Source organism: Schistocerca gregaria, chromosome 4 (genome assembly GCF_023897955.1).
Source record: "Schistocerca gregaria isolate iqSchGreg1 chromosome 4, iqSchGreg1.2, whole genome shotgun sequence".
NCBI classification, from domain to species: Eukaryota; Metazoa; Arthropoda; class Insecta; order Orthoptera; family Acrididae; genus Schistocerca; species Schistocerca gregaria.
This window is the reverse complement of record NC_064923.1, coordinates 246,607,098-246,620,335: the sequence shown is the minus strand read 5'-3', so window position 1 is coordinate 246,620,335 and position 13,238 is coordinate 246,607,098. Positions and strand designations below refer to the sequence as shown.

The 13,238-nt window shown below is 38.2% G+C and overlaps 1 protein-coding gene across 1 annotated transcript in view; it reads right to left on the bottom strand.

Annotated features, from left to right (window-relative positions):
* The window catches only part of LOC126267669 (probable cytochrome P450 6a13), a 32,343-nt gene extending 24,662 nt beyond the window's left edge, over positions 1-7,681 (bottom strand). The window contains exons 1-2 of the mRNA XM_049972970.1: positions 7,506-7,681; positions 2,303-2,538 (exon numbers count right to left, since the gene is read on the bottom strand). Coding sequence (XP_049828927.1) covers positions 2,303-2,538; positions 7,506-7,681 — 412 coding nt within the window. The remainder of the gene's footprint in view (positions 1-2,302; positions 2,539-7,505) is intronic.
* Positions 7,682-13,238: the final 5,557 nt, after the last annotated feature.

The window sequence follows — 13,238 nt, the reverse complement described above, 5'->3', positions numbered from 1 at the left end:
AATGAAACTTTCTGGAAACTTTGTAAGGAAAGATAAATAAAAAAATAATACAACTCACTCTAACCAACACCAAATCAAAAGTGAAGTTTAGAGCAAAAATTTCGGAACCATTCCTCATAAAAACAGGCTTAAGACAAGGTGACTGCCTATCATAATTACTGTTCAACTGTGCACTGGAATACATAAGGAAAGAATGGTACAAGGGCAATCCAAAAATGATAAGAATTGGGAGTGCAAAAGATGATATTAGCTTAAACTGCTCTGGAGTCGCTGATGATCTTGCTCTCCAAGCCAACCCCGTTCAAGAAGCCAGGCAACAAGTGAAATCACTACATGAAATAGTACAGAAAGTAGGCCTTAGAATATCATGTGAAAAAACGGAGATTGTGCTAACTGATCCACCACTTGTAAACAAAATTACAATAGGAGAACAGGAAATCAAAACTGTTGATAAATTTAAATATTTAGGCGAAATAATAACATACAATCTAAATGAGAAGCCACCATGGCAGAATAGAATAAAAAAACTGACCTACGCAAATTACATTACCAAAACTACATACAAAAAAATCCTGTCTATAGATGCAAAATTAAACACTAGAAAAGAGTTAAACAACCAGAAATAACGTATGCACCTGAAACTATCTCCAAAACAACTAATACAGCAGAAATTGACAGCATACTAAAAATAGAAAGAAGAATAATCCATGTATAAATAAACAGTATAAAATAAATGGACATTGGAGAATAGCATAAAATGAAACAGTATATAAGAAAATAGAACCAGTCATGAGCACGATCAGGAAGAAACGCATCTCATTCTTTGGACATCTGATGAGAACTCCAAAAATCAGAATTAGTAAAAAAATAATACAAAAATTGTGGAGTAGCAAGAGCGACATTAAATGGATCACAGAAATTAAGGAAGATATAAAGCAACTCCAAATTACAGTAGATGACCTAAAAAACAAGACAGAGAAAACCAGAATACTGCAAGACCCGCAAACCAGACTACAAATGAAAATCAATAAAAGGAGTACAGGAAGAGTGGTCTCAGATGAAGAAAGAAAGAAAATATCTGAAAGAATGAAGAAATATTGGGCAGACAGAAGAGCAAAACACCTTTCATATAAGAATAGACTCTAATAATTATATTACCTAAATATAATATTAAGTTATTGTTGAGCCAAACTGTATCCCTGTGTAACAACTTGTTTACAACTTTGTATTTTTGACTAGAGTGGTCCGATGAAGGCCATAAAATAAATAATAATAAAAGAATGAACCTCCGAAAAAAGATAATTCTACATAGCAGTATAACTTTCGTTTGTTGCGGACAGTGGTTAAGTGTCAGGTTACAAACGTTGCTCAATGTGAGGACCATCTGCATTCACGATAGCCTGGAATGGCGCTATATAAGCTGTATATGGTAATATAAAGTAGTCATATACTGAAACAATAATAGTGGTAGCGTGTGTGGTGTATTTACTACGAGGCTTGGAACTTAAATAGTGGCAACTATTTATTCACAACCGATACAAAAGAGTTACATGTCAGCACCTGTTACTGTCCTTCAAAGTAGTCACCAGCGTTATGTAGAACCCGTTGCCAGCGATGTGGAAGGCGTAGTATACCGTTAGCAGAGCCTGTTCTGTTGATGGTGCGAATGGAGCGGTCTACTGCCAGTGAATCTCTGGGACAGTTCTGAAACGAATGCCACGAAGTGGTTCCTCCATCTTCGGAATCAAATCAAAGTCACAAGGACCTAAGTCCGGGGAGTATGGTGGATGGTACAGTACTTCACAGTCCCACGACTGAACAGAGCAGCCACAGCTTGCGCTGTATACGCTCGCGTATTGTCGTGCAAAATGGTGGGTGGGTTGCGCAGAAAGTGTCGCCACTTCTTTCGCAAAGCTGGTCGCAGGTGATGCTCCAAAAAACAGTAATACTGTGCATTGACGGTCTCTCGTGGAGGAACGTAATGCGTTAGGATAACACCATCACAGCCGTACACAAGAATCACCATAGGTTTCGACCGCTCCATTCGCACCGTCAACAGAACGGGCTCTGCTAACGGTATACTACACCTTCCACATTGCTGGCAACGGGTTCTACACAACGCTGGTAACTACTTTGAAGAACAGTAACAGGTGAAAACATGTAACTCTTTTGTATCGGTTGTGAATATATAGTTGCTGCTATTTAAGTTCCAATCCTCGTATAATACTATATGACACTATTTAATACTATACTTAGTAAAGTTGTTCATTCTCTTTAACAGTTAACGTTTTGCAGTACTCACCGTCCTGGCCAAATAGTCCCAAGAGGTAATCGTGCATTTGGGTTCGCTTGGAGAAGGCAGGAAAGTCCGTTGACAGCACTTGAGCGACGAGATCTTTGTCCCGGACAAGAAGGAACTTCTCTCTGCCCAGTTTCACCCATGAACACGGGTCGTGCGGTGCAGCTTCGTAATGCACGTGCAGAATTTCGTGTAGAGGCTTGGGACGCACCAGTTTCGTAATGAAGTCCTCAGCATACCTGCACACCAAAAATAGCTTGCAGTGCTACTAATAAACCAAAGCTCCATAAAATTAAAAAAAAAGTGATTCAAATGGTTCTGAGCACTATGGGACTTAACATCTGAGGTCATCAGTCCCCTAGACCTTATAAATACTTAAACCGAACTAACCTAAGGACAACACACACATCCATGCCCGAGGCAGGATTCGAACCTGCGACCGTAGCAGTCACGCGGTTCCGGGCTGAAGCGCCTAGAACCGCTCGGTCACAGCGGTCGGCTGCATAATATCATGATGGCGTCACTGAAGTTTTCGCAGCAACATTACTCATCAGAGTTATAATTTGACAAGGAGCAGGTGAAATGATGAGTCAAGTTTTCCTGGAACTCAGCACTCGTGTCACTTCATTGGAACTAAGCAGGATGGCGCCAGTGCAATCGGAAATACGGTCCTCTAGTTACCTCATACTAGGTTCTAATGCTGAGTAATCTTCTTCAATAAAATTTTAGTTATAACTGGTGAAAAACAGTGCATAGGCATTTTACGCGTGAATCTGTTCAAGCATTAAGGGACAGTGTATCAGATTTGTCAATGGGATAGCTGTTTCTTACTGTTTAGATGCGCAAGTATGTTTATTTTACAGCTATTAATGCAAACCTATTCTACGATTGGCTCAAAACATTGTAATGTAGCAAATTACAACCTCTTTCACTCGTCGAAGGCTAGGGTGAAGAATTTCTATTGATGAAAAATCGGAGTAACAGAAATTAATAATATTAGTGTCGGACAAACACATTTCCACTAGTTTTCTCTTTCTTAAGACTACTCTCTTAATGAGAATAATGTAACCTTCTTACTAGAAAAGTTTATTTGCCCAGATCGCAATAAATATGCATATAGGCAGTCAGGTTCGGCAAACTGAACTGCCATCGTCAGAACATCTATATACGTAGACCATTGTGTCGCTTTATGTAGTGCACTGTCGTTTAGTCATGGACATATTTGGGAACAACTTGATGAAGAAAACGCTGCAGTGTAACACAATACAATAAAATCAGCTGTTAACATCGACACAGCTGCCACTAGCCTATGAGCCAAATGTTTTTGATTAGAGCCTTTTGTGCGGATTTGGCACAATCATGGTCTTATTGTATGATGTATAACGTTACACTGGATTGTTATCTTCTCTAGTAAGAAGATTACATTACTCTAATTCAGAGATAGCTCTTCTGCTGACAATGTTAGGAAACTATATTATGTTAATACTTTTATTAGAAGTCCCAGTACGTAAAGCGAATGCTTCCATCTCTGCTTGATGCTATTACAGCAGAACATTCGTTGATTGTGTTTTTCATTCACAATTGCAATCTCTAATTAATTAAAGTTTCCTGATTATCAACTGTGTGAGGTCATCGAAAAGATGCCACGTTTCGGTGACTGTCACCGTCATCATTTTCCGGCGAGGACATGTTGACGTGCTCACCTCAGGACATAACAACGCTACACACACTTTATAAGCAGCATTATCTATACTTGTTAATATTTTATGTAAACATTTCTATGTGAGTGTGTACAGTACATTATGTGCAGTACTATGTGAGTTAATTGCGTATGTAATGCTTGTTTCTATACTGTAAAATAAGTATTGTGAATTTCCTGTTGGCTTTTTCTAGGGATCTTCGAAAGACGTTTTTTTTTTTACTTTTTTTCTGACGGCACCACCAAAGGCGGATAAACCTCTCAAAATGCCAGCTATTAATGCTGGCGAAATGTTAGAAAAATCATTAAGCAATCGTCGGCGGAATCCCTGGACAAAAACCAACATAAAATACGTCAACAAATCGAACGAAAGACTCAACAATTTTGTATTGTGAATACTTTTTAATGAAACTTCAATGGCCATAAAATTATATCTTAGCTGTATAACTCTCTGTAAACGATGGTCTGTCTCTGTAGGAAAATGCCCGTTGTATTTTGAACGTAGTCTTCAACTAAGAGATAAGGGAAACACTATCGTTTTCGGCGTGTAGAGCCTAGGCGCACGTTGTAAGGGCATAGTCATTCTCAGTTTAACCGTCATCAGTGTCAATCAGCTCTAAACAATTGCAGTGTTGCAAAGTAATAAAACCCCGTTACAACCACACCAGAACTACGAACACTGAACTGTCTCGGACCGAAGAACGTGGAGGCTAATAAACCATACTGCAGCTGTTCCTGCGGCTGTGATAATGAAAGGCGTTATACAACTGGAAAACCATATAATAGTTGAATTGAGTTGGTACTTAGTTTGCTTTGGACAATTTCAAGACGTCCATTATTTTTCTTTGGTCAGGTACCACCGTGATATGAAACTTTCGAAACGACAACAAAATTCCATCGACAACTGTAAATTTTATTTGTGGTTTGCTGTTCGTCGGATCTTATGCAATTATCAAGCAGTAAATGTTATGCATGCCACCTGTCGCAAGATTTACAGCTGCTACGATCTGCTGTCTGGGAGCTCTGAACCATTTTTTAAAAGTGTAATAAGAGGAGATTATTCATCATCTTTTAGGTTTGTAAATAGAGATCGGATTACTTTTTTTCACTTCTCATGTGTGAAAAAGACAATACCTCTACCTTTTACTAAGTACTTCTCTTTCTTCGATGTTGGTAAGTGCTCTGTCTATCGAATACTTTATTTGTCATAGTATCGCTTTAACTAACGTAATTTTAACTTGGCGTCTAAAGTAAAACTTGGGGTTTGGTAGTTCGTGTATAATTACAACTACGAGAGCAAGAAACTGCAGTAATATGCTTTTAAATGCCTTACTTGTAGGAGTGTTGTTAGCTGTTGCTACTTCAGGAACGATCTGTATAGATATTAGGAGATGATCCAGTCATTCTAGCAGTGCATTGGAGCATAGCTAAGGTTTCCTAATAAGGAGAAATTTCTGGTACCAGTATACAGATAGGGAGCTACTGCGTGTTTGACCATCTTGGGTTTCACTTAAGTAGAAAAGCTGTACGGAAGAAAATAGTGATAGCCAAATGATTAAGACAGAAAACAAACAACTGTCCTGCTGGAACTTATGACAGATTTAAATTGCAACAGATTCATAGGGGAATTTCCCAAGGTTAACTGTACTAATCCCTGCCTCAGTTATGGGTGTAGTCACTGCAGTTCGGGTAAGAAAAGTATTCAGTTGAAGTATTAAATGGATAAGCAATGTGTTAAGTGATTCAGAAACAGACCCCTAATTGCGTATTAGCTTCTTCAGAATTACTATAACCTTGAAAATGTCGAATATAGTTTTTCATGCCACGGCCACTTAATTTAAAGCTTTAAAGAAATCATTGTTTTGTAATTGCCTTTTAGAAGTAACTACAATGAGCTCAGCTGTATCGCGTTAGAAGATGATGTGTGTTTATTCAGTTGCTGTCCACTAATACTGTAACATTCAGACTGCTTGTTCTGTTGAACGGTACGGTACTTTAAATTATGTAATTGACTTTTTACTATTACGCTAGATCAGGTCATGAATTCTGATTTAAGAGAAACAACACGTTCGGACAATGGAATTTGAAGCTTACGAGATTGTAGAACTTATTTCGCTCGCTTAAACTCTAGGTTACTCCTCGATTGTAAGAAATGTCTTGGGCAGTTACTCTGATGAAAATTAAGAATTTATCTATCCGAGTTTCCTAGATATCATTTTCACCCATTCCAGGCACGGTAGACACAGTAAGAGCCAAATATGACCACCTGAAATACTGCTACGTAATACAAACCAAGGTACTGTGCAGAAAAAGGCATATATTCCTACTTCACAGTCAGTAAAATCTCATCAAATATCAAAATATTAACAACGTTAGGAACTAGAGTATCCTTTACTTCTCTATTTCAATTAAATTCTTGAATTTCCGTATATCGGGCACTTAACGAAGCCTTAGTGAACGAATAAAATTTTTGTAGCATATCCTTCCGTTCGAACTGGCCGATTTTTATCTTCCATTCAAGTTATCCGGTAACAGACACTATAAAACCCGGGCACAGCACTTGTTTCTTCAATTTAAGTGTCTTTGATACAGAGCCAATGATCATAATCCAATCGCAATGAAGAAAGAAATAATTTATGTTTACATGATGTCCGTGAAAAGCCGTGGTTTACTATTACGAAAATATATCGGATTAAAGCTTTGTTTCTTTTACGGAATGAAATATTTCTCATTGCTACGAAGTTATCAAATAATTAATTTTCGATATTTCTTACTTATGATGCCTTCACTGCATTTATTAATCCCAGACTGTGTTACACGCGGGTAAATTCAATGTCAAATAAATTACTCGTATTTCTAAATTTTCTTAGGAATCGGTGTTAATTTAAACTCACTCTTGAATGGAGGTAACACTGTAAATAAACTGAACACGCGAATATTGTTATCTAACGAAATTATTAAAGTCCGACCGACTATGTGTTGTAGGTTGTAGTGTCCTTATGTTCTTATGGAAACACCTAAATTTTACATACAATGTTAGTAGAAGCAGAGCGACATGACTGAACGTCGAGGCTCGGAGGAAGATTCCTATAGGATTAAAGAAATGTTATGTATTTAGGTATCCTCTGTAGCTGCCGGTGAACGCAATATGCCGGAGAACGAGGGCAATTACTGTAATTTTTTGGGAAATGTACCACTGGCCGGAAACTAAAAAAAAAAAAATTGTCCGAGAACAAGAGTTGCAAAATCGAGTATAGGGAGATCACAAGTTTTTCAGGGAGTCAACACTGCAACTTGTCTTCGAAAGAGAGAAGGGGTGCAGTTTTTTCTCAATTGTCAATAAATTATTCGAACATTAAAATGTATATGTCATAGCAGGCAGGTCTTCATACTACTAGCTCAACATTTATCTACAGTATGACTGAGCGGCGTTCCTATATTGATGTATTCCACATTCACACGTAATAAATAAATCACTACAAGAGTTACTGGTCTCGTAGGACGTACCTTCTGAGTGAAGTACCCGCAATGATGGCCAGAAATGTCGCAGCCACCGCCAGCCACCACCAGCGGCTGTGGTCGCCGACGAAGACGTCTGCGGAAGTGAGCGAGAGGAGCAAGTGGTTCAGAATGGCCATGGCGAATGGTGGCGGCCGGCGGTTGTCCCCACTCTCATATACCATCTGGGCGGCGCCACGAGCCCCGCTGCGTCACTCTTGCTTCTCACTCTATCTGCCTCTCTTTGTCTCGCTTCCCCACCGGCGATGACTCGGTACTTGGTGCTGCAAAGCGCTGACTACTGGCTATCGGCTCTGCATAGGCGGGTGTAGGTAGCGGACTTAGCAATCTCATTGCAGCTGTGGATAGCATAGTGGTGGGCTTCTTCTTCATTCCTGCGTCCCTACATCTATTTCCCGCAATGTGTAGATGGTTACTAAGATCCTTTTAAGGACCAATGTTTGATCACGTTATTTTCTCCGCAAACAACCGTAACATTCTGACGGAATCTTATTATGTATACCTATATCTTTATTTCCTGCTTTCTACCACATTCGTGGATTTTGAGCAGGAAGAATGCCTGTCAGTATGCCTTTGTATGAGCCAGAATTCTGTGTTTTTACCAGAGTAATCACTAACTGATGTATATGTGGGAGGTAGTAAAATGTGGCTTCACTCCCGTCAGTAAACTGAAAAATGCCTTTTTCTGGTGTCTACGATTTGAAACCATTGCTCTGACTAAATAAACTCACAACGAATCACTGTTTATTGCTAGCCGACACACAACTAACATTTATGTGCTCATAGCATTTTACAAACTCTATGCGATCCCATATTTCTTTTTGTCAATAGCTTTACCTTCCGACAAAAACGACAGCTAGCGTTCTGTACTGACAGGATTACAAAATTATGCTAGTTTTCTTTTCCAAACTTCCTTTTGCACTTTCCTTTATCCATTGCCTTATTATCTAATAGATGAGTTATCCTTTGTCTTGCTATCTGTCCGTCGTTTTGATAAAAACGTTCGTAGACTTGTCTTATTCGCCTATTATAAATAATATATTTCGCTATGCTTTTGTATTATTCCTTGTTGTTCCCGAGCGGTTCTTGGCGCTTCAGTCCGGAACCACGCGTCTGCTACGGTCGCAAGTTCGAATCCTGCCTGGGCATGGATGTGTGTGATGTCCTTAGGTTAGTTAGGTTTAATTAGTTCTAAGTTCTAGGGGACTTATGACCTCAGATGTTAAATCCCATAGCGCTCAGAGCCATTTGAACCATTTTTTTGTATTATTCCTTCGAGGAGTCATGTTTCAGGCGTTTTCTATTATTTATTGTCTAGTGTTCCCATCTGAAACGTTTCACTTAAAGTCAGGAATATGATACTAAAGTTTCAAGAAATGTCTTCGCCATTCTAAGCGCTGATTTCTTTCAGCAGCTTTTATTGGAATTCAATATTACATTGATCTGGGAGTTTAGAGATAAGGATTTTTAACGCTGTGTCCTGTCGTACCGCACAATTCATCGTGGATTTAATCTTAAGTGTTTCAGCGAAACCGAAGTAAGCGTGGCTTGGTGATACGAAAATATAAAGTGTAGCACAGTGCAATTTCTTGATTTCATCAGCCATTATTAACCGCAAAAAACTGGACTCTTGGAATGTTTGCGGTGAAACGTGAGTCATGTTACTGTTCAAGATATAAAAGCTATCGCTCGTACCTCAGGATGTTACACTAATAACTTGTTACTGTAGTGAGTGTTTCCTTGTTCGGTTAAATGTTTTTATAATGGTGAGAATCCTGCTATTCCGATAACAAGGAAACCTCTTTTTTAACGTCTCGTCGGCATCTAGTTCATCAGACGAAGAATTAGTTCATCCAGAGAAAAAAAACTGAAAACAAGATCAAACGTTTTGTAAAATGATTTGTCTAAAAGTATGAAATAAAATACGCAGTTATGAGAAACTTTTTCCGCGCCTCTGAATGATGTTCGAAATGATGTGCTGCAAATGATAATCCACGGGCATCATGATCCGCCAGTTAAATATCCTCTTGTACTCTTTAAAATTACAAGATTCTAAATTAAATATTGAATTTTAGATTCTCGGTCGTAACCCCATTTGCTGTACATGATTTCGAGGATCATTCAAAGTTGCATCAAATGTTTCTCTAATGTATTTCATTTCTTAGTTTGAGACAAATCATTACACAAAATATTCGGCCGATTCTTTTTCAATTTTTTTATTTAAGAAGTTTTATTGAAAGCTAAATATTACATCAACGCAATTTTTTACACAAAATAGCTAGGCCTTAAAAAGATGAACTCTTGGATACTATATTTACATTGGTCACAAACGTTGTTCGATATATATATATATATATATATATATATATATATATATATATGCTACACCTTACGTTGGTCCATTTGATAACCCATTTGTTACTTTCCACCATTAGTTTGACTATAAAAATTCGGAAAACGTGCTTGCGAAAATTTCCCTGAAACCATTAATTAAGTTTTTCTTAGTTAGCCTGATCACTTTCGAGCAAATAAATCGTTCTTTCCAACGCTAGACGTCACGTTACTCAATTTGATACATTTGCCCATTTCGCACTCTTCCTTGGGCTATGCATACGCGGACGAAAGTCCACTGTTTAATTTCACTGCGCTTAACCATTTGACCAAGAAACAATTTAGGGAAACAATGGAAAAACTAAACTATTATGACCTAAAACAGTAAATGAGTCTAATTGTTGCAGTAGCTCGTCACATATACGTACTTGGGCGTTGGCGCGCTCTCCTTTAGCAGAAACCATCACCTTTGTTACAAGTTCATTATTTTCATGTTGTATTCTTTTCTCATAACATCACCCATTTAATACTGAATTAAAGCCTTTCAGCTAAAACAGCTATGTCGTCAGCATATCTCAGGACATCTATTATTTTGTCGCGCATTAGTACACTTATATCTAACTGCTCTCTGATTTTTTCAAATCTCTCTTTTATAAAGTAAATATAAAAAAAAAACTGGTGATAGTGCACATCCTTGCTGGTCATCTTTCTAAATATGGGCTTTTACATGGATTGAGCGTAAAGGGCTCATATCAGCTGTCTATCTTTGTAGTCTGTTTCTACTTCCGTTGTCGCTTCAACATTTCTTTCCATTTTATATTACCAAGTACTTTCTGTATTTATACAAAATCTGTGTATGTTGTCATATTCCATTCCTTTCGTTTCTCTGCATCTTGTTTTAAAGCTAATATCATGTCTGGTTGCTTGTCTTTTTTCAGAAGCGAAATTGATGTTCTTCGAGTGTATCTCCAATTTTCATATAATGCGATTGAGGACGAAGTTGCGTATTTTATGCCATTCGCCTTTTTAGGGTATTATAAGTTTTCTCTCAAAAGCAGTGGGCGGTTTTCCTTGTTGTCATATGTTTCACATAAGATTATATAGCCTGTCTTTTCCTTCCTTTGCTCTCTGTTTGAGAAGTTTGGCAGGAAGATTGTGTTTACTTGAGACTCTACTGTTTTTTCAAAGCTAGTTTTAAGGTAAGACATGTGATTTTCCATGTTTGTTCTCGGTGTAAGGAAACTGTTTGCTTTTTTACGTAGAGTTGTATTAAAATCGTTGTTATGGGTCTACAAGAGAATTTCATAAAAACAATTCTAAGATGCAAAAATTTGTTACGTAGAACTGTTTTCGAATATTCAGAAGTTTCAGTCATGTGGCGCAGTGTAGGAGTTGAAGATCACCATAGGCTGATACAGTCAAAAAATAAAATTTTGATGTACATTAGCAAGTGTAATTTGTAAGGCGTCTTGGGGTATGGCCTAGGGAGCTTCCGGTATAATTGTTTCCGTCTTCTCTGCTGTTGTTGTTGTTTTGGTCTTCAGTCCTAAGACTGGCTTGATGCAGCTCTACATGCTGCTCTTTCCTGGCAAGTGACTTCATCCAAGAATAGCTACAGCAACCCACAATCTTCTGAATCTTTTTACTGTATTCAACTCTTGGTCTCCCTCTACGAGGTTACCGCCCACATTTCCCTTAAATACTAAACGGGTGACCCCTTGATGTCTCAGAATGTGTTATATCAACTGATTCCATCTTTTAGTCAACTAGTGACACATTCAGTACTTCCTCATTAGTTACGCGATCTAATCTTCAGCATTCATCTGTAGTACCACATTTCAAAAGCCTCTATTCTCTTCTTCTCCAAGCAGTTTTTCGTCCATGTATCACTTCCATGCATGGCTACATTCCACACAAACACTTTCAGAAAATACCTCTTAACACTTAGATCTATAATCGTTGTTAACAAATTTCTCTTCTTCACAAACGCTTTTCCTGCTATTGTCAGTCTGCATTTTATATCCTCTCTACTTTGCTCTACATCAGTTATTTTGCTGCCCAAATAGCAGAACTCATATACTACTTTAAGTGTCTCACGTCCTAATATAATTCCCTCAGCTCTACCTGATGTAATTCTACTACATACCATTATCCATGTTTTGCTTTTGTTGATGTTCGTCTCATATCCTCCTTTCAAGAATCTGTCCATTCCATTCAACTGCTCTTCCGAGTTCTTTGCTATCTCTGACAAAAGTATAATGTCATCAACAAACCTCACAGTTTTTCAAGTTTGTTATCACAGCAAATCATCCCATTGATGATGCCTTAGAACAAGAAAAGGCGAAACGCGTCTGGGAAAAATAAATTAAGTGGCAGCACGAAAAGGCGGTTTTATTTACAAAACAAGTACTCAAAGTTTTTATTTCTTCCCTCTAACCTTTAATTTCCACTCCAAATTTTTCTTTGGCTTCCTTTACTGCTTGCTAAATGTACAATTGAATAACATAAGGGCTAGGCTATAACCCTATCTCACGCCCTTCTCAATCACTTCTTCTCTTTCATGCCTCTCGACTCTTATAACTGCCGTCTCGTTTTTGTACTTTGCAAAAAGCGTTTCGCTCCCTGTATTTTACCCTTCAGAGTATTCCAGTCATCATGGTCAAAAGCCTTCTTTCAATCTACAAAGGCTGTAAACATAGGTTTGCTTTCCTTCAGCTGTATTCCAAGAGAAGTCGTAGGAGCAGTATTGCCTCGCATGTTCCTACACTTCTCCAGAATCAAAGCTGATCTTCCCCGAGGTCGGCTTTTACCAGTATTTCCATTCGTCTGTAAAGAATTTGTGTCAGTTTTTGTAACCATGATTTGTGAAACTGATAGTTCGGGTAATAGTCACACCGATGAGCACATGAGTCCTTTGGAATTGAAATTATTACATTTCTGAAGTCTGAGGGTATTTCGCCAGTCTCATACATCTTACAGAACAGATGGAATGATTTTGCCATGTTCGACTCTTCCAAGGCTACATTCCCTAATAGTGCATGGGTCAAATGACTTCCGGTAAGCTTCTGTAAGAGATGGAATTTCCCTGATTTCCTAGTCATAGTCATTTTATGTGAGATATGTGGGACGACGGAGTTTATTGGCCAACTTTTCATGGTACGTATGCAACTAGAATTTCAAAACAGTCAGCCTTTAGCTATGCACACCACCTCTCTTGTAGTGCCTACAAATAAGTTTGGTGATCATCTCCATGACACTCTCCCACTTACCAAACGAACAAGTGGGGAAGCGTAACGCTCTTAGTTGGATCTTCTCTATTTTCTTTTTAACCCAAACGTATAAGACTTCCAAACTGAGACAATAATCAAGGATCAGTCGAACAGGTGTTTT